The sequence below is a fragment of the Dicentrarchus labrax genome, unplaced genomic scaffold (genome assembly GCF_905237075.1).
Source record: "Dicentrarchus labrax unplaced genomic scaffold, dlabrax2021, whole genome shotgun sequence".
NCBI lineage: Eukaryota > Metazoa > Chordata > Actinopteri > Moronidae > Dicentrarchus > Dicentrarchus labrax.
Window position 1 is genome coordinate 7,241,398 of NW_026136714.1, and position 21,419 is coordinate 7,262,816.

At 40.1% G+C, this 21,419-nt stretch overlaps 1 protein-coding gene across 7 annotated transcripts in view; it reads right to left on the reverse strand.

The window, feature by feature from the left end:
* The window catches only part of mctp1a (multiple C2 domains, transmembrane 1a), a 132,091-nt gene that overhangs the window by 36,275 nt on the left and 74,397 nt on the right, over positions 1 to 21,419 (reverse strand). For all 7 annotated transcript variants that reach the window (XM_051423736.1, XM_051423734.1, XM_051423735.1 and 4 more), the window contains 7 exons: positions 19,686 to 19,779; positions 14,483 to 14,585; positions 13,612 to 13,714; positions 12,916 to 13,017; positions 12,310 to 12,384; positions 9,887 to 10,006; positions 1,830 to 1,946 (listed from right to left, as the gene is read on the reverse strand). In XM_051423736.1, coding sequence (XP_051279696.1) covers positions 1,830 to 1,946; positions 9,887 to 10,006; positions 12,310 to 12,384; positions 12,916 to 13,017; positions 13,612 to 13,714; positions 14,483 to 14,585; positions 19,686 to 19,779 — 714 coding nt within the window. The remainder of the gene's footprint in view (positions 1 to 1,829; positions 1,947 to 9,886; positions 10,007 to 12,309; positions 12,385 to 12,915; positions 13,018 to 13,611; positions 13,715 to 14,482; positions 14,586 to 19,685; positions 19,780 to 21,419) is intronic.

Genomic DNA, 21,419 nt, shown 5'->3' on the forward strand with positions numbered 1-21,419 from the left:
AAGCTACACAAAATGTATCTAAAATGAAAACACAAATACTGTTGGTTATTGGTGGCTTCCATCATAACAAACAGAAGTTAAAGTCAGTCAAAAGTATGCAGGTTCCTGCTCTAAATGGGGAAATCAAAATTACAATGATGTGATGCTACTAAGACAGTGTCAGATATTGAAACAGTGAAACTAAAAGATCCTATGTAAGTATCTCTGTCAGTGTCCATATCTCCTCTTGTCTCTGAGCATAGGACAACTTTGTAGAACTGAGCAGAACAGTACTGTCGTACTAAAAGGCACTTGCCATACGAGTATCAACAGTATCAACATGTCTTAATGTTCCAACCAATTCCTGAGGTACTTGAGACACAATAGTCCCTTTCAAGAAGGAGAGAAAAGCAATTCTGCATGAAGTAGGAGTTACATGTACTTACTCGTATGTGAAGTGAGTGGCACATTACGAGGATATGTAACCTTTGTTGCCTCATTTTAATGAGGAAGTGCATGGGAAAAGAATATCATTAGGTCTGGATAAATACAAGCAGCAGGTGGGGGGGGGACAAAATCATCATGCCGGGTTTTGTCTTAAGGCATGTGTGATTTTTTTGTCAAGCAATGTCGCCATCTACAGGCGAAGAAAAATATTTCTGCAATTTAAGTCTGTCATTCACAAATTTTATTTCATCTGTGAACCCAACTTGCAATTGAAAACCTTTAATTACTAACTTAACTGACTACATCTAATTTAGTCTAAATAATAGCCTAAATTACATACCACAGCATGTACCACAAACTACTGTATAACCCCAAGGTTGATGTCAAGTAACAGACGGCTTCTATTTTTCTCAAAGGGGTTGTCTTTTGTTGATCTTATTGTCAGCTTTTTAAATTAACAAATATGAAAGTAGATACTTAGAAATAGAGAAGCTTAGCTCTGAAGACTTACCAAATAAATCTGCATTGTAAATTACGTACAGTTTACATCTAATTCCATTTTTATGTGTGATATTTCAGTGACACACAGCAATGAGATTTGGTTCATTATAATGACTGAGTTTTATATTTCTTCCAAATCCAATCCAATCTAACCCAAACATTCCTTATGAAGAGATAAATATACACAGATAGAAGGCGAGAGACTGCAAGAAAATCTGAGGTCTGTTAACTGGTTATTTCCAACTGAGTCTTGTAAAAAATGCACTTATTAAAATTAATCACTTCATTGTTCACGCTCACTCCATAGTCCAGCTCTCTCTCTCGTTTTCACTTTCTACTCTCCAAATGTGCCTGGCCATGATTAAAACATGTCTGTTTCTCCATGACATTGCTTTGACATCATTTAATTGGTATAAGAGATAAAAAATAAATGAATTAAATAAATATACTACCAGGTAAGTGGCGTAACGTAGCTCAAGGTGACAGCCTATTATTTCTCCCTTTTCTTTGCCTCAAAGAAGGCAAAGTGAGAAATGTGAGATTGCACTGAAAATGCAGCTCCTGAAGGGGAAGAGTTTTTTCTTTACGAGATTTTTTTTAAATGAAATTCCAATTTTGTAAAGTTTACGACAAATTTATTCAAAAGGTATATTTTAAATGACTTTGTATAATGTACATCTTGTTGTGTCTTGTCTAATCTGTACACCTATACTGATTATAATCACCTGTCACTTTTTACAGCACAAATACGTATTGCTTGTTTTAAGAAGAGTATCAAAGGAATGAAATGCATGTAAATGTGATTAATGTTGTAAATAAAACAAGAGCGTAATGTCTCCAACCCAACAATGTGTGGAAAGGGGCTTCTACAGTGAAATTAAAGGAGCTCTGAGGTTACTCACCACATCTTGCCTGGTATCCTTCCCCGATGCGATGAGGATGTAGTTCCAGGCCAGCGGCAGCAGCAAAGCCAGAGGAATCATATAAAGTTCAAAGTTCCAAACGACGATGACAAAAAACTGAAGAGAGAGAAAAGGACAAAACCATCAACAAAAGAAAAGTGAGAACAAAAACGTGAGTGTACTCAGAATGTATACATTCAAGACCCCATATTGACCCTCATAAGGCAAACTCCTGAGAACGTACGCCGACCACATGTGTGACTGGAAACGGCACATATTCAAACACATTCATATGCAGAATCATAACCACCATGGAACAAACCGTAAAAATAAGACTGGGTTTCAACAAAGGTACAGGCCTGGTGTCGGTGAGCCTAGGTTCAACACCCTGACCCTGAAGGCTTTCTGGGCCTTAAGATGAGGAGGAGGACGATGAAGAGGATGAGTATGAGCCGTCAGAGCCTCTTTCCTCCTTGCCAATCATCCCAGAGGCTGAGGTCATGTACCGTTTTCATCCACAGCACGTCAAAGCTGACCTCTCCACACTCAACCCCAAACCCAAGCATCTGACCTCACACACCCCACACCCCGTGTCCCTAACCCTGTCACTCCAAGCCCCAATACCCTCTCTCCTACCCCAAAAGACTCTTATGCCCCATCTCTAACCTTCTCTGCACCCATCTGCCAAAACTATAACCTCTATACCTCCCCTCTCATCACCAAACAAGAAAAGTACCATCTGAAAATTAACCTTTCCTAAAACCCCGTATTCTGGTTTTGGCAGGGCTCTTTAGCCTCTGACAACAGATTATTGCGGTGGTTGGGAGAAGATATGTGGGAAAGTAAAATTGCTAATGATGGAAGCTTGTTATTTAGCGGCATTGTGTCAACTGTGAGAACGCATTATGTCAACTGTTTCAAAAAGTTTAGCTGGAGGAGAAGGGATATTTTTGTGAGAAAACAAATGGAACAAAATATTTATCTTTTCTTATAATTTCATGTCGAAGTATACAGAGATTTTTCATGATTGATAAGACCTCAGCAGCAATTATAACAAATGCTGAAAATTCAAAACTGCCTAATACTTAATATTTTGTAGCAAAACATATTTATCAAATTAAAGTAGAAGAAATCCATTATTTCAAATATGAGCAGAGAAGATTTGAAATTAATTACTCTCTGTATGGAAATGCATCCATGTTCAACAATCAGTTTTAATGGGAAACTTTTAAAGAGTGGTGAAATTGAGACCAGTACTGTATAAAGCAGATTTACTGGTCTGTGTACCAATTATTATTTATCCTGTTTGGCTCAACAACATCAACAAGAGAGAGAAAGCTTAATAATCAAATTGTTTAATTTCTGTGTGTGTGGAAAAGGAGAGAGAGGAGAGTGAAAATAAAGCTCTTCATTGTGTTTACAGTCTAAGGTTAATGTGAATATGAGGTTCAACAGCCCCTCAAGAGTGTGTATGCAGGTCCACTGTTACTGTAGTGGAGCCTGTCGGACACTAAACTGAACACACTGTGCCGTTGGTATTTCATTTTCCTTTCACGCTCACACACGAACACATGCATCGGAATATCAATGCAAACAATTCTTCACAATAACAACACAATTAAACAATTACATTTTCTCAACTTTTCCACTTCTGACAGAAAAGTTTGAAAGGGTTATATCCAAACTTTTGAATAGAACTATAAGTTCATGTAAAATTAACAGACACTGAGTACACAAAGCAAAAGAGATATAAATTAAACATTAGAAATGTCCAGTGCATTTGCATAATGCTCACAGCTAAATATCTTTTTCAAATAAACCTGAATGGCCTTGGTGCAACAACCAAATCTCCCAAAAGGATCTAAATCTTTCTCCGTCTCTCTCTCAGGCTCAACTTCACTTACTCACATACAAAGAGTCTCTCTTATACAGCTGTGTAGGAGAATTAGAAAGAAACTATTCAATAATTCATATTTGTATACTAATAAGCAACACAACAATTTCCCTTCATACATCATAAAAAGCTGTTAGGACTGTGTAAACTAAGCAACAGAAACCCGCACACAGGCAAACACAACACATGTTCTCGCACATTTTCTCTACAAAATGTAACCAGTCTAAAATTATCCATCTCCCTACAAATTATTTTAATTTACAAATCTGTAACATTGATAAACACTGTAATAATCTCTAACTAAACAATGTGCAATAGAGGTGCAGAAACATGACTTCAGTCAAACAAACAAAGGAGCTCACTTGTTTTAAACCTATTCTGGTAGAAGCTATAAATAACTGCACACTTACTAACATCTTCATCAGACACACACAGTGCTCCTTTCAAATACTCTGCTATAAATATACTGTACAGCAAGCATATATTGCACTGTAAATATATTTAGTGTCTGGTTCTCTAATCGCTCATGGTATCGTTATCACATAACAGACAAATTAATTGCTCCTCACTGTCCTGATGTTTATATGAAACCCTAAAACCCTCTTTCATGTTTTTTTAAAAAAAAAAATGCTTTCTTCTCTATTTGCCTGAGGTCGTTTAACCTGTCGTCCCCCTTCATTCCTCTTCCGTTTGGTTATAGTAGCTGAGGGCGAAGTTTTGACTGGCAGCTAGAGGAACCGGACACCCAGGCTCAGCAGTGGCCAGCCCTGCCCCGTTTCCATGCCCCCCGGCTGGGTAATAGGGGCCCTACAGTGTCTGGACCTTTCCACCAGGACTGGGCGATCACACAGCCACCCCCCATTGCTTGCTACACCAGATAGCAGGCTCTTCGCCTGGGGAAGAGGGAGTGGGAAGGAGCCTGCTGTGGATGTCAGTGACCGGAGAAAGGCGGAGAAAAAAAAACAACGACGAAAACATGCTGGATCGGGGTGAAAAAAAGAGAGGGAAAATGCTAAATGAAGCTCCAGATGTAGTCTATGGGAATAATTTGTAGATGACTTTGTGTGGTCGGACACACATTATGTAGTGGTCGGTGACAGTTCACAGTGAATATCTGAGCATGCACACAGAGGGAAGCTCACCATGCTCCACTCTTGCGTTTAATACTGCTTAATACTTACCTGTGTGGTAATGTAAAAATATTCATATAAAAACACAATTAGTGTGTTTGTCCCTCTCTGTATATGAACTTCTATATTATTCAAATTATGCAAACTCTGTAATTTAGTTCAGAGAACATGTAAAGAAATGTGCAACTTGATACAAAAAACAAAAATGAGAAATGTAGCTTCTTTTCCCTTCTTGTACTAGCAGAGTATGAAATATTGTCTGTAATTTTCTGAACTACTAACACAGTACTGATGAATATCTATTTTAGAACTAGATATTTTAATACTACTTATTTCTTCCATGGTGGAAATTTGATTTTGAAACCAAACTACTGGCAGCAATTTACTTTTACCCAGCAAATCTATTTTGTCATAAAACTTAATCATCACTGCTTTAAAAATTATTTGTGCTTCAAGTCTAAAACAAAACTATTCCCTTGTCATGAAACAAAGTTAAATAATATTTTCCTCTGTCAAATCTGCTAAAACATTTCAAATAGTTAAAGGCTACAATTGAACTGGGCAAACTTCACATCTAAGCACACACTGAAATTCAAATGAGATGTATAATTAAAATGGACAATCACAAGCATGAACAAAGTAAAACCATGGCAGTATAATTTGTAATATTTTGGCTAAAATACCAATACACAAAATCAGTAAACTAAATTATTTTGACAGGTCTCTGTAGTTGGATTTAATCACAGCTATAATATTTGATGCTTTCTCTTAATATTAAGAAATCCCCTGAACACAAGAAGATTTATTAAAAATGTTAACAAAATAGACAAGTCAAAATGATTTATTCAAGCACTCAGAGCGGCACGTTGAGAGTTGTATATTGCATTATTTGTTTCAAAACACAACCCGCGTCCTTACGGCTCTGAGCCGCGGCACTGTGGGAGGGTAATATTCAGTACTTTGGCTTACATTAACCACACACCAGGCTAACTTTCCCCCTGCTCTGTCTCAGTGGAGTGAAACTGAAGTTTGGATTTCAGAGTTCCCCTTTATCTCTCTTACATCAATTTCCATGCTGGCACTAAGTGTTGCCAGATAGCAACTAGAAAGTCCTGTTAAGTTCGAGAAAACGAGAGAGGGAGGGAGACTGTGTCCTGTTTGTGACCGGACCTAACCATAATTCAGTGGTGCTAGACTGCCCCCTGCTGTACCCCTGCAGAATATAGCTCTTCAGCACAATTAATGCTGTTCATCTGATACAAAAGCAGCCTGAATGACTAAACCCAATGTGTCAATGCCAGTCATTTTGTAATAACATGGAAAATTAAAATAAAGCATCCACCATTTTATGGCCGCAGTACTGCAACTGCATACTGGTACCTATCAGAAGTAAGAATGCTATATCCCCCACTTCTCAACAAAAAGGCTTCACGCATTTTCTGTTGAGTCTAAATCTCTGGTGATTAAACTCTGACTTGGTATTCTCTGTTAGTCATGCCACTATATTTCAACTATCATTCATTTGGCAAATCAGGAGAGCAGTAAAATGTGAAAGTATATCTTTCAAAGCTGTCCCTTGCTGTGGGCAAAGACGAACTCCCGACTTTAAAACTTTTAAAAGTTAGACAGGTTCTTTGAAGAGGAGTCAAAGGAGCAATTTAAAGAGACCTGGAGTGGTGTGTACGACTGACTGCTATGGTGTCTCTGCACTGTGTGTGTATGTGCATCAAACTGCCAGCCAGGCATGTGCAAACACACACACACACACACACACACACACACACACACACACACACACACACACACACACACACACACACACACACACACACACACACACACACACACACACCCACCCACCCACCCACCCACACACACTCCAATAGTTGCTTCTGTACCTGTCTTTGCTTTTTTTCCCTTTTTTTATTTCAGCAGGGTGAATTTTTATCTAAATGCAAAGCAGGTGATAGGTGCTCCAGTTTCCTCTAGAAGTAGCTCCCTTGTCTGGGCTCCCTTCCTGATAAGAGTCCTACTTTGCCTGACATAAAAGAGCCCGGTATCATTTCCCCTGCCTCCCCAACAACCCCCAGCTCGCTGCCCTCGCCCTTCCCTGAGCTTCACAAAGCTGCCTCTATTTGCTCCCAATTCAGGGCCCAATTGCAGATAAAGTTACAGCAAATTTGTTTGGAGGAAGAGCTGCTGAGGCCTGCGGTCCCTGGGGCAATAACAGCCTTGTCTTGCAGGGGCCGTGGGGAGAGCTGGCAGCAGCAGGAGAACAGAACCCAACACCGCTCAGCCCCACAATGGCCTCAACTCTCCAGGAGGGAAGGCAAAGCAAGAGGAGGGGAGGGAGAGATAAAGAGGAACAGGGATGGATGGATGGATAGAAGGGAGAGACACTCAGCTTGCAGGTGTGGAGAGAGGAAGCAGGCGCTTAACCCTGAGACAGGGAGACGGAGACACCAAGACACCCACCTACACACACACACACACACACACACACACACACACACACACACACACACACACACACACACACACACCACCCATCATGCAGGACAGGAGGTAACTCCAGTCCCGTCCATTGTGCCAACGCCTCAGGCAAAGCTGCCACGGTGGCTGATTCACTGTCGGGATGGGTAGGTGACAGCAGTGTGGGTGTGAGAGAGAGAGAGAGAGAGAGAGAGAGAGAGAGAGAGAGAGAGAGAGAGAGAGAGAGAGAGAGAAAGGCAGCATGTGAGACTATGCGATATCTCTCTTTCTCTCACATGCTCACAAAACACACACAACATACACACTAATCACAGCTGGCACTAATGGGCGATGTGTACATGCGGATGGCATTGCAGAATTGGGCAGAAGGAGAGTAAGGAACCATGAAGAATATTTAGAGTGTTTTTATGGAGGGAATGTTGTGAAGTATGACAACTGCATTTTGATGTACTTTTGCATTCACAAAACCCCACAAATATATGACCATACTTAAATGCTCTCCTCAGGCTTACCTAGCAGTTAAAAAGTGAACACATTTGTAAGTTTAGAGGTTGAATTGCCCACAACTCCACCTCTGTAGCTAGTGCCGTGTTGGAAAGTTAAGCGTAACATCTGTCTAGAAAGACGGCCAGACAGAAACACACATGCACATGTGAACAGACACACATGCCCATAATCACACACAGCCGTACACCTTCATGAACGCACCACCTTGGCCAGATGGCCCCCCATAAAAACCCACTTAAAGAGATGAGCGAAGTGATTAAGAGGCCTCTCAAAGTGAGGGAGAAATGAGAGAGGGATGAAGAAATGGAAGGGAAGGGAGGGAGTACCTGTGTAGAGCAGAGGCCCTAAATACTCTGATGCTTTTAGCTAAGTGCATACTCCTACGATAACAGACTCCCAAAAGAGCGAGAAAGGGGGGAGAGAGGAAAAGCACAATGACACCTAAATTTCAGACTTTCTATAAACTATAAACTGCTACGTCCTTGGCCTAGATACATCCTTTATCGTCATCTGAATACTTTGAATTTAAGTGAGTACAATGAGAATATGAATAGTCGGCACTGTTACTCAGAAATTGATGTACTATAAGGTGTGTTTTCAAAAAGGGTGAGGAGCTATACAAGGCAAGCGTGCATGTGTGTGTGTGCTGACATGACGTGCACTATCCAAGGCTGCATCCTCCCCTCTCTATTCACCATGTAGATTGGCAAATCTGAAGTGACCTTGTTTTCTGTGAATTCCTTGACATTTTTTTGTCTGACATTTTCATTTATTTCTAAAAGATATGACACAAGGGCACGCACGCCCAGTTCAGCCTTACATGAGAGAAAATGCAAAAGCACACGTGCACGCCAGGCGCGTACATGAGTGTGCTCGCACACACACAGAAGGAAAATGTTAACTGATCAATACTATGTCTCTTCTGACCCATGTCTTGTGATGACACTGTGACCTGCTGTACACACACACACACACACACACACACACACACACACACACACACACACACACACACACACACACACACACCCCCTCTACAGAGAGGCTGTGTCAGACAGCCAAATGCTGCTAATGTCTAATGTCTGCTGTGGAGACACTTAGTGCCCCCATGGTAAAGGGCTGGGGCGGGGCGGGTCCACCTGTCCTGTAGCTACTTAAGTCAGGACACTAAACCAGACAGGATTAAATGCCTGCTCTGTCATCTTTAGGGTAGGAACCTCCATGCAGCCACTCACCGCCCTGCAGGAGAATGTCTTTTACTGATAGCTCTGCTGTCCAATTACACTTCACCTTTTAATACCAGACACAGATGACAGGAGGGAGAGAGAGACAGAGAGGATGAAGAGGAGAGAAAGAAGCTGCCATTTCCACTGTCTGCAGGAACAGCTTGTCATACTTCAGCAGATTGTACCTAAATTTTATTATTTATATTAAAAGTATTTGGATGTCTGACGATTTCATTTAAATATTGTTTAAGCTGCAACATCAATTCTCCACTCATTCCCAGCAACCGAGTGTCAAAACAGACACTTGCCATGTATATACCCATGTGTGTTTGTACATTTAATACAAAGCCAGAAAAAGTGTTTAATCGAGACTATCATATCAAGATATTTGAGTGCATGAGTAACTGTGTTTAGTGGGGGTTACAGTGTGGTAATGTACTTAACTGTGCTTGAGACATCAACAGTCTCTCGTGTTAAAGTGTGCAATTACCAGTGAAGGATCCATACTTTGTGGATCCTTCACTGGTAAGGAACATCTGTGAACATGATGCTTCCCTACTGTGTGTGTGCAGATGTTAACCAGCATACAAAGTGTAATTGGTAAAAAACATATATGACTATTGTTAGTAAATATATTTAGAATAGTAATGATGCATCAATGTCAGTGGGGTTGATTCAATTCAATTAAATTCTTGATTAACAAAATTAATAATAATATATCATAATCCTCTCTGTAGCAAGAGTCATTCTACCTAAAAAGGCTATAAACAAGGTTCTGTTTCAGTTCTTCATCCCTGCTATACGTACCACGAAAGCACAGATGCTCCTCTGTGGAGAGTCCCATTCGAAGCAGCTGTTGATGTAGCAGCCTGTGTTGATCAGGAACATGATGCAGCGCCTAACTCTGTTGAAGTTGCGTAACAGCAGCTAGAAAAGAGGCAAAGACAAAACACATTTAACATTTAAAACAAGTATACCCTTAAGGCCAAAAACGTGTGTTAGCAAGAAATACTGTTATATCACTCCACTGTAAAGGTGGTAAATACATAAACATACGATCATTCTGTAATCAGACTTAATAACATGTTGTATTGTGGATAATTGATTAAACTTTGTGCAGCAGGCAGCTAAGAATAGCTGAAAAAAACTCTAAAACATGTGTTTTTTTCCACATTAGCAGCACATGTATACTTTTTGTAAAGTCTTATTAGAAGTAAGTAGATAGGAGTAAAATTATATGCTTATAAACATAAGCACAGCTATTATTGATCATGTCTGATCTAGACATTTGTGAGGACATACTGTTAAAGCGGTCAATTTTCTCTCCTTTATGTTTAGTTAATGTCTGGATTCATCACAATTTAGTAAGAAAGCATATAATTAGCACCTCCATTAAAATGACATATTGTCAGTAAGTCTTAATATAATAGATTCAGACCCTGTAGTGTCTTATTCTGTTGTCACTTTGGAAAGTTAACTGGAGCATTAAGTTTTACAACTTGAGATTTGCAGCTTTGACCTAACTCTGGCTGCAAAATTACAACATTAAGGATATTAGTGTGTTTTCCTTCTTTAGATACCTATATATGGATGTGGATCAGTGTAAAGGACAAACGGTTGCTTTAAGTGTGACAAGCTGACTCACAATGTTTCTTTAAGTCTACTCTTCCAGTGATAAAGTTAAGTACAATAATAACAAATTTCAGCACAGTCCGTGGATTCTCCTCCCTGAGGGTTCTCAATGCATTTGGCCAGATATGAGAGAAACGGGCTAACTGCTGTCCTCCCCCTGGGTGCCAGCCATTGAGGGAATAGCATAACAGCAGCGCAGACCGCCAACCACCCAATCAGGTCACCACCAGGAGAAAGTGCTCCCAAAGGACAAACTGTCTCTGCAGATCGCTGTTCAAAAAATTCTAGGCCATTATTTTACTCTTTGGGAAATTGTGTGTGTGTGTTTGAATGTGTGTAAACCGTGGGTATACAGCATGTGTTTGTAGCACTACAGTAAAGTCTATTGTCTGAACGTAAGTGTGTTTCCGGCTGGATTTGCATGTTGTTAGGGGTGGCTTGGCTGCTTTGATGCTAGATGAGAGGAGGATTCTTCCTTCTCTATGTATAATTATGTGAAGCTTTTTGTTGCCAAACTGAGGATGACTGTATAGTGTCCTGCTGGGGACACACAGACCCTGAGGACAGCAAGACTGTGAATCATCCATTTCCACGTTCCTCAGCGCATGCACTTGATGTACATGCTGTACTCTTCTGGGCTCATTATTGCCATAACTGCTGTGATAAGAATATTTCATTTTTCATGAATTATTTCAAGGAGAGCCCTGAGTTATTCCTTGAAAACATTTAGTAAATTGGTGAAGTCATTTATTCAGTCAAATGTCATAATTACAATTAAATGGTTTTGTTTGGCAGGCAGCTTATATGTTTTTTTCTTTTCTTTTCTGTGTGTGTGTCTGCACACTAAGCAGCAAGCAACAGCAGGGGACCTGCTACCACACAAAAGAGCCCTCACAGGGCAATCCCTCCAAAGCAGCCAGTGACATCATCATTGCGAGACACTGACATGGGTCATCTCTATGAGTCAGAGGTGAAATGGAGATGAAAAAAGGATTCTGCACTTGGGAGAAAAGTGTAGAGTGGGCTGAGACAGAGAGCAACAGAGAATGCAGAAACAGTGAGGAAAAAAGGGAATAGATAGAGGGCTGACAAAAGGGTGGTATGGGTGCTGGGGTTCTGTGCTGTGCTGTGCTCGGCACGGCTGTGCTCGGCTGTGCGTGGCGCAGCATTGACTGCTGAGCCCAAACGGTCACTCATATGACATGTCTGATGTGGGCCAGCCCCTACTATTCAGCTCTTTGTGGTGCCGCCACACTGAGCGGCGTGACAATGAAGTGCAAAGCAGCAGTGGCAAAGAGGGCCAACTATAAGGATGGCCAATCTACTTATGCACCCCAGAGCTGACAGCTTGACATTTCTATTCACCACTCAGAGTGGATAAGAGGGGGGGAGAAAAGAGAGAGAGGAGGGAAGAAAAATAAGAAACGAAATGCTGTTTTTCCTTCAATCATCCTGTTCTATCTTGCCCACACAGTTGTTGTGGTTTATAAGATGCCACTCTCCGGGCTTGTTGGTTTTGCTTAAGACAGTAAAGCAGCGGTGGACACAGATATAAATAAGGCGGAGTTGTAGAAGATAAGTGTTGACTGCTGAGGTACCTGTTTGGATACTTTGGGCTCCTCCTCGATATACTTCTGCTCAATGGGAATCAATGTCCTGAGACCAGCCTTCACCTGGAGGATAGAGTGAGCACACACAACATCATAAACAGCAAACGGTGAGAGTGAAATCACACTAATTTAAAATAATACACATAAATAAACTGACAGAGATGATGACAATAAATTAGCGAGAAACTATATTTTGATTATTGTGAAGATTTTTTTAACACATTGTGTACTGATGTAGCATTAGCATTGCAGCACATGCGTAGAGCGTGCCCCATGTCAGAGGGTAGAGAGAGCGGGAGAGAAAGCTGTAAGATGGCCGCTATAGGACACACACAGCGATGGTGAATGGGCGAACAAAGGCTGTTGAGAGGGAGTCTTCGATAATTAAAGCCAAAACGAGGACGAGGGACAAGGGACGAGGGATGAGATGGAAGCGAGGGAGGGGGGGACAAACAGAATAAAGACAACAGCAGCGTAGAGGGGGGCAATCCTGGAGAGAACAAGAGAGGGATGGAGAGAGAGGATAATGGGGGGTGGGGGGCAAAATAAAAAAAAAATCAGGGAGGAGAATCAAAAAGCAAAAGAAAGACTTACAGCATTAAAAATCACGTCTATTTCGAGAAAGATGACCCCTTTTGTTGGCCCTGTCAGCTCCTTGCTTTTCAAGGCGTAGGCTTTGCGTTCTCCATTTTGGATCTGTGGGAGAGGGACATGACAGGCGTCTGTCTGGCAATACCCGGCTGAATCGGCTCCCCGAGCCACCTTTGAACCCCAGCTGCTGGCGCTGACAGGGAACCCAAAACAACTGTGGCAACTCTGACAAGTACCTGTTCATTACCCACTGCAGCTCGGCTCTGTCAAACAGAAATTAACTATCCTGGGGAATCATACTGTACAGCAGAGCATAGATATATATTAGACACACAGTTCTTTCACAGGCTATCTATATTTTTTCAAATATAAGAGACTGTCTTCTGTCTCTCTTTTTTCTCTAAATCGCATCGTTCCATCTCTCGATCAGTGTCATTTTCGTATCATCTCTCATCCCCTCACTTTCTTTCTTCTCACCTATCACTCTTTTTGCTCAGTCTCTCTTCCATTTTTTCTCCTTCCTGTCATCTCTTACTCTTTGTGAAAAAATAACAGTCTCATCTGTGTAGTTGCAAAAATAACCTCTGCTTTTTATATCTTCCACTGTGTGTTTTCATTCTTTCCGTTCCTCTATGTTCTCTCTATTATCCCCAAGGGGAAAGAAAAAGAAACACACACAGAAATCTGCCTTTGACTCACATTTAGTAAAGGAATCGCCACTTTCCCCAGGAAGTCTGCACTTCTGTCTCGGTCCTCATCATAAACAGTGACCTCGAGTACTGAGTGGATGTCCTTCACGTTACTGGACCACACACAAAGACAACACCAATGACACATATCCTGAAATATGGGCTACAAACTGAAACAGTGTGAAAGCTATCACATCTTTCACAAGCATCTTTAAATATTAAAGACACATAGAAAACAGTAAAATCTGAAACACTATATGAGGCATAACAAGTACCTTATATTTGAAACCCTGTATTACATTTACATAAATGTTTTAAAGTGACCATTAACATGCTTTATGTGATATTGTACTGCATTACTGCATGATCTAAGTAGAACTAAAGTGTGAAGATCAGACATGTCATCTTTTAAAAACTAGGCTAGCAAGAAGATGATGTTATGTATAGAAAGGAGGCTACGAGAAAGACGTGCACTCAAAGAAAGACTAAATTAATCTCTCCCATTACTGGGAATTCAGAAGTTTGTACTCCTGAATGAAACTGCGTCAGATATATAAAAAAAAGTATGTAGAATTAGAACATTCACATTTAACTATAGCCTCTGCATAACTATATTTTTGTAGGAATGCAACACATTTTAAAGCACTATTAAATGAGAACTATTTGGATTGCTTTGAATTTAAGAAATGTTATCATATTCTTTTTTTTAAATGTGACTGTCGCTCTGACTTTACCCATCTTTAATTAAAAAATACATGTCAGTTAACAATTTTTAATTCTTTTTTTATTACTGCAGTGAATACAAACTTTATATATGTGTATATAGTATATAGATACACACACATATAGTTAGAAATATAGATATTGTAAAAGCCACTCACAAAGTGAAGACCTTGTTCCACTCTGGGTTGAGGTTTTTGTAGACAGTGTGCGTCTGCAGCCGATCATTACTCAGCTCCACCACACAGTATGGGTCACTCTTACCTGCCAGAGAATGACCTTCTTAATGAAAACAGAAACATAAATACAGCAGACACTAAACTTTTGTTGGCTTGAGGTTTCAAGGAAGGTGAGAATCTTAAGTAATTCCAGTAGCTTTCGTCTATCTTCAATCCCTAATATTATTAAGACAGATAGTAAATAGCATCCTCCCCTTATACCACATGAAAGCTCCAACGCTGGACTTATCAGACCTGTAATACTGTGATCCTTTCATTTTTAGCTTTGATGCAGTGTATATCATAAAACAGTATATCAGAGGAACAGCTGCAAGCTGTTTCTATCAACACCCTGGGAACATGGACAACTAGAAGATAAGCTCCAGGACAACTGTGCCCTGGGCAGTCACAAGGAGGGGGTGGGAGGGTAAAAAGAGAGAGTTAGAGAATGGACGGTACTGAAAAAAACAGAGAGCGATGTGGCTCCAAAGGCCAGAGAAGAGTTCAAAGTAGGAGATAAAGACAGCCGAGCAGGGGTGTGAGAAACATAGCTGGTTCATGATTAGCGATTCCAAGCGAGTGGTGAGATGGTAGCGGCAACAAGATGAGTGAAAGCAAAAGCAACATGAGAATTAAATGATGAATGAATGACAGAGAAAACATTTCCTCACCATCCTTTCTGCCTTTTTCTATTGACAGCAATGATAATTAATAAAAAACAGTGGTTTCGGCTATTGAAATTAAACTTGTGTTTATTACAAGGAAATCGCTTCTGGAGTTTTATACACTGGCAGCAATACTAGTTTCATTAATATAACACACATGACATTTTACAGGAATAATAACAGAACAACATATATCCTAATTTAGATTTATCTTCCACAATAAATCATTTGAAAAACCAAGGATCACAAATGAAATAATTTAAGTGGTCTGTCACCGCCAAAAGATAAAACTTTAATACACTATGTGAGAACTTTAAAGAGCCTTAGATCTTATAAAACATATGATATATGGTTCACTATAAATCATATTCATTAATGCTAATTCATTCCAACAAAACTTTCAATTCAGAATTTACTACAGTTATGTAACGGGTAAAGAGAGACCGAGAGGAGAAATAAACATAATCACAGAGTTATTTCTTCCTCCTGAGAATAGCATACTGTACTATAATAATCAAAACCAGTAATGTCCTATATATTCTCTATTTGTTTACTAACATCTCACATTTCAATTTCTTTGTACACAGAAAGGAGTGAGACTAGCTCCCCATGCCTGCCAGCCCGCCTCCCTTCGATTGCCTCAAAATGAACTAAAAACAACAAAACTCTTAATTCTGGCTTTGATCATTACTTTTTATTAAAACTGTTGGGAGCCGTTGTGCTGTTTGTTCAAGCTTATCACTTGAAAAGACTGGGTCAGAAAGTAAAAAAAAAAAAAAGTCCCACACGCATTCCCAGGGAAAATATCAAGAATACTGAAATATTAGTAAAGCAGAGACGTTGCATAATAAGACTCAATAAAGTTGGGATTGAGTTCAAAGCCCCCTGCTGCATTTGTGTATGTGCTTGTCTGTGTTCGTCTGTGTGTAGCATGAGAAGCATGCGTGTGTGTGTTAGTGCCATTGATTGGTGTGATTTTTTTCAAATGTTGTGACAAGGGCAGGACATTTAGTGGGTGTGCAAAGTAAATGTCACCGTGATCAATGTTGAGCCGTAGGTGTTGCCTTTCATATCTGTTTGTGGCGCTCTATTGATGTAGAGTGTTTGAAGTGGATATTGACAGCTATGACTCCTACGATAGAAAACAAGATACATTAAAACAGACAAAAGACAATGGACTCAAGAGCCTACTTCTCAATGCATCTCTCTGTACATACGTTGTTAGCCATATAAATTGCTTGCATACCACATAAAGTATGTATTGTATTAAAATACAAATTATTTCTTGGACCAATTATATCTACACACAAAAATGTATTTTAAAATTGTAAATAAGTATTATTAATAATATATTTTGGTATCAGTTTTCATTCAATATTTTTACGTTAGTGAATAGTTCAAATCCTCCTTAATTATCCCGGAGTTTCCATAGCATAAGCGATTATAATGTTGTTCCCACAAATCAAGTCTGATTAAATTTAAATGCAATCACCCAAATTAAGAGATGGAAATTATTTCTGCAGAACCCCGTCCCTCCCCCATTTTCTCTCTAATATTCAGTTTTTAATGACATGGCAGGCAGTGTTGCCGCAAAGAGACAGTTGTCATTGGTGATGAACTTTCACCTTATTGGCCGCCAGCACCAGAGGCGGCTGTCTTAACCAATTACACGCTCAGGTTTGAGCGCCACTCAGAGATCATCCAGGTAATGTCCAAGCAAAACTCCTCCCCGCTCTAGGTCCCATCTCTGTGGCGCTGGAATACGGTTTGCAGCAAGGAGAGGGCTCAAACTCATTTCATGCTGCCCTAAGATAAGTGTGGAGGAAGAATACAGTACGGAGACGAGGGAGCACGCTGTAATTGCCTCGCAGGAACCTTAGAGTTAGTGAGGAGTTTGAGGTTGAGAGGGAAGGAACGCTCTCATGTTCCTGTATAATCACAATTAATTATGATTCAGACTTTAAAATGTAAATCAATTGCATTTTAGTTGCATTTATTTTCCATTTCTTCATAGCTTTTAATAGGCTATACAAGATTATCTACTGTATTCCTCCATATGTCAGTGATGCTGAGGAAAATCTAACACAAAAGTCTACACATGCTGTGGTACTGCTGCTGGAAGTGTGTGTGTGTGTGTGTGTGTGTTGTGTGTGTGTGTGTGTGTGTGTGTGTGTGTGTGTGTGTGTGTGTGTGTGTGTGTGTGTGTGTGTGTGTGTTACTATTGAAATGTTCTAACGGTATAGCATCCACTCAGAGGGACAAGAGCTGGCAGACAAAAGGGATTGTTGGTTTTAGAGACTATTTTCAGTTATCCTACTCGGGCTGGAGAGGAGCTACTCCACAAAAACACTTCAATTAGAGAGAGAGATGGCCAGAGAGGAGAGAGAGGAGAGAGAGGAGGAGGAGGAGGAGGGGAAAAGACAGGAGAGGAGACAGGCAGCGTGAATGGGGGAGAGATGGTGAACTCTCCCTCTCTCTCACTGACCCTCTCTCTCTCTCTCTCTCTCTCTCTCTCCTCTCTCTCTGTCTGTCTGTTTGTCTGTCCGTCTGTTTCTCTCTCACCTTGCTCCTGACCCTCTCTTGGTCTGGGCTGTTAAAATAGGGTGTTCATGTGGTGAGGGCTCTTATGTGGCTCTTACACAGCTATTGTTTCTGCCAGTGACACACACAACACATACAGACATTCTCTCTCTCTCTCTCTCTCTCTCTCTCTCTCTCTCTCTCTCTCTCACACACTCACACTCACACACACACACACACACACACACACACACACACACACAAAACAGGAATAAGCCATCTAGAAACAACCCTTTGCCTGTCTGTTATCTGTATCAGTCTACTACATCTATCTTTATGGGGTTACTCTGGCTGGAAGAATATGTTTTCTGGTGAACAAAAGAAATATACTTTCTTTTCAAATAATGATACAAATTGGACTTTCTGAATTTGAGATCTCTGACTATAACAAAAGTTATGTGAAAACTCACATGAAACTAAAGCCCATATTTTGTGATGTGAAAACATTGTACAAAACATGCATTCTGTTTTTTACTATGTGAAATCCAAGTTTCAAAATGTAAAATATATTAGGTAGGCACATGTTTAAATGTAGAACATTTCTCCTCCTTTATCAGTCTAATTAAAAACTGTCCCATGTCATGATGTCACAAATGTTTTTCCAAAGAAAGCATGTTTGTTGTAGGTTTTTAAATCTGAATTCAACATTTCTTTCCATTCGTTTTGTATTCAGTCTTAGTAGTGTCTAAGTTAAATATTAGCCCTGGTTGGAACCTCAAGACAAGCTGCACTTTTACTGTGACGTCAGCCTGTAGCAATAATTTCAAATCACCACAGGCCATAAAGACACTGTTCTGAAATCAAACCTGTTCTCTATGACCACACCAAACTGGCAGAGACAAAGTGAAAGTCAAACAAACAGCCAATAGACATTATATTTCCACAGTTTTACTCTTGGTTTTTTTAAAAGGATCCATGAAGCTCAGACTGAATGATGAGCTCTACAACGAGGTCACGGAGCAAATTTCTGCTCCGAGTGAAATACAAGAGCCAGAGAGCCATTAGCCCTGAACTCCGGCTGCTCCGGTCGCTCCACGCAATAACCCAAATCAACCAGCTCCACTCTGTATTGGCTAATGGGACTGTGGCTGTTTCAAATGGAGAAAAACTCTACACACACACACACACACACACACACACACACACACACACACACACACACACACACACACACACACACACACACACACACACACACACACACACACACACACACACACACACACACACACACACACACACACACACTTCTTTCTCTCTACTAGATAATACGGAGTGAAAAACTAGGCCTGTCCACTGTAGACCTAATTAAAAGTAAGAATTAATGGAGAATGGAGGATTCAGAGAGAGCAAGCAGAGAAAGAGCAGGAGGAGGGAGGAGGAGGGAGAGAGATTTGTTGGTTCAAATATGTACTTTTTCTCTATTATTCAAATGAGCAGCCTGCATCTTTTCTAAAAATGCAGAGACAAATTTAGCGTCCTGCACAAAGTAGACTTTAACTCTCTCTGAGGATTCTCTGAGGATCATCCCTTAAACCAAAATTACACACTGACTTTATCTGTGGCTAGATATATGGCAGATTGCTGGTGGAGGAAAATGTGCCACAAGAATTGTTCAATGTCTAGATGCAAAACTCAAGTAAAAGTTATTTAAAGCGAAGATTACTCTTGTAATTGATGGTATTACCAATCAGATGCTCGGTAGTTCTCACTCTGATAGTAAAGTATCAACAGAAATTGCAAAACAACAGCAAAATTTGAGGCCTATTTGTTATTTTTAGGTGTATTAATATATGAAAATGAATACAAGAGTATAAAAAGAAGAAACTAACTTTTAACAATGTGTATGGAAACTGCAGAGGTTATCGTCCGGTTGTTTGGACTGAAGGTCATTGTCTTACCTGTGACATCTGCTGCCATCAGTCCCTCAGCCCTGATGACCTTCACCTGCACCACACCGACATCTTTCAGGTTATGGAAGGACCTCCACATGCTCTGAAACATCACAGGAACAGGGGTGAAAGGTCAAAGAGGACGGCAAATTAGCATTGAAGAGAAAGTCAGGTCAATAGCCTGACATTTCATTAAGAGAGGAAAGGGTAGAATATGTCCTTTAACAGTCCTTATTTGAAAATGTAGAGCTGGCATTTATAGTGAAGTCTAACAGAGGACAAATGGCCAGATTTAATTTCCCTGAATAGCGGTGCTTGTCTGTTTGAAATCTTTCCTAACTTTATACTTTTTACATAAAGCAGAACGTCACTGATGTTGGTAAAGATGATGAGCCATGCAGAAATATACTGTAAAAGGTTACATCGAATAAAAACAGTACGAAGATAAAAATAGAACAAAGAGGGGTCATTACAGACAACAGGGGAGATCAACACTGTAACATGTCAATCAAGTATTAAAACTGAATAGATTTCAGCATTATACCTGGTCTTAACATACAAAAAGGCTAACTTGAGGTGAGAATGCACAAAAAACTGTCACATAAACTATACAATATTGCAAATATTTTTCTATTAACTTTTAAGTTAGTCACTTACTGAGTTACAGAATAAAGAGTTCTCTATTTTATTTTTGTGAAAAGTAGTGTTTCCCATAGTGTTTTGTATAATGACTTTGAGGAGAAGAGTGTCAGTCTGAGGCAGACAATGTTTGTATGAGATTTGGACATCCTCTCTGCATCTCTCCAGCAGTTTGATGTGTATTATTGTATAAACTGTCTGTTTTTTCTTAATCCAAAACAGATTCACTGACTGGTGTACACTGTCAGTCTGGAAAATGTTGGCTCTGGCTAGTATTTACTTTTTTAGTCACTCTATGAATCGCTTCCTCACAATGTTGTATTTATATGTTGTGTGTATATGAGGTGTTAAGAGGGTGTGTGAACAGCAGCAGTAGTATCAGCAGAAAAAGAAACACAAAAGTGAAAAAAGGAAAACACATCACAATATAACATAGGAACATGAAACAAATGTACAAGAAGTTACAGCCGGATTTTAATGTTATCGATATATTAATGTGTCTGTATAGGGCTCATTGTAAACTGCCTACACTTAGGCTATTAATATAATAATCAGAGAGATATTGTGGTGAGTAGACACATCCAGTGAAGCGTGACTGGCAGTGATATCGTAGTTATGAGGCAAACACACACTGACCTCCACACACACTATCCAGTTCGCACAACATCCAAACAAAAGAGGACAACCGTAACAGTCACAATAGCTAAACACACCAACTGTAAAACACGAGGTCAAGGACACAAGCTTAGCTAACCCTAACCCCCTGACATATTCTCTTTTTTGTATGCTCACACACCATAAAGACACACTTAAAGGCACAGTCAAGAGGTGCCATGAGGCCCTGCGATTGTCTACTGTATACTGTATGTACAGGGTTTTAATAACCAGGAGAAGGAATGATGACTGTGAAAAAACAAGTCTGTAAATCTGCAGAATAGAGGGAGACCTGTGGAAACCAAGACATGGGCACGCACTGACAGACACACATACAATCATAAACTCATGCCTTTGTTCACACCCAAATACTCAGGTATAAACACATGCATAGAAAACCTACACTGAGGCCAAATTGAGTAGCATGTCGGCGTGTCTTAAAAGCAGAGA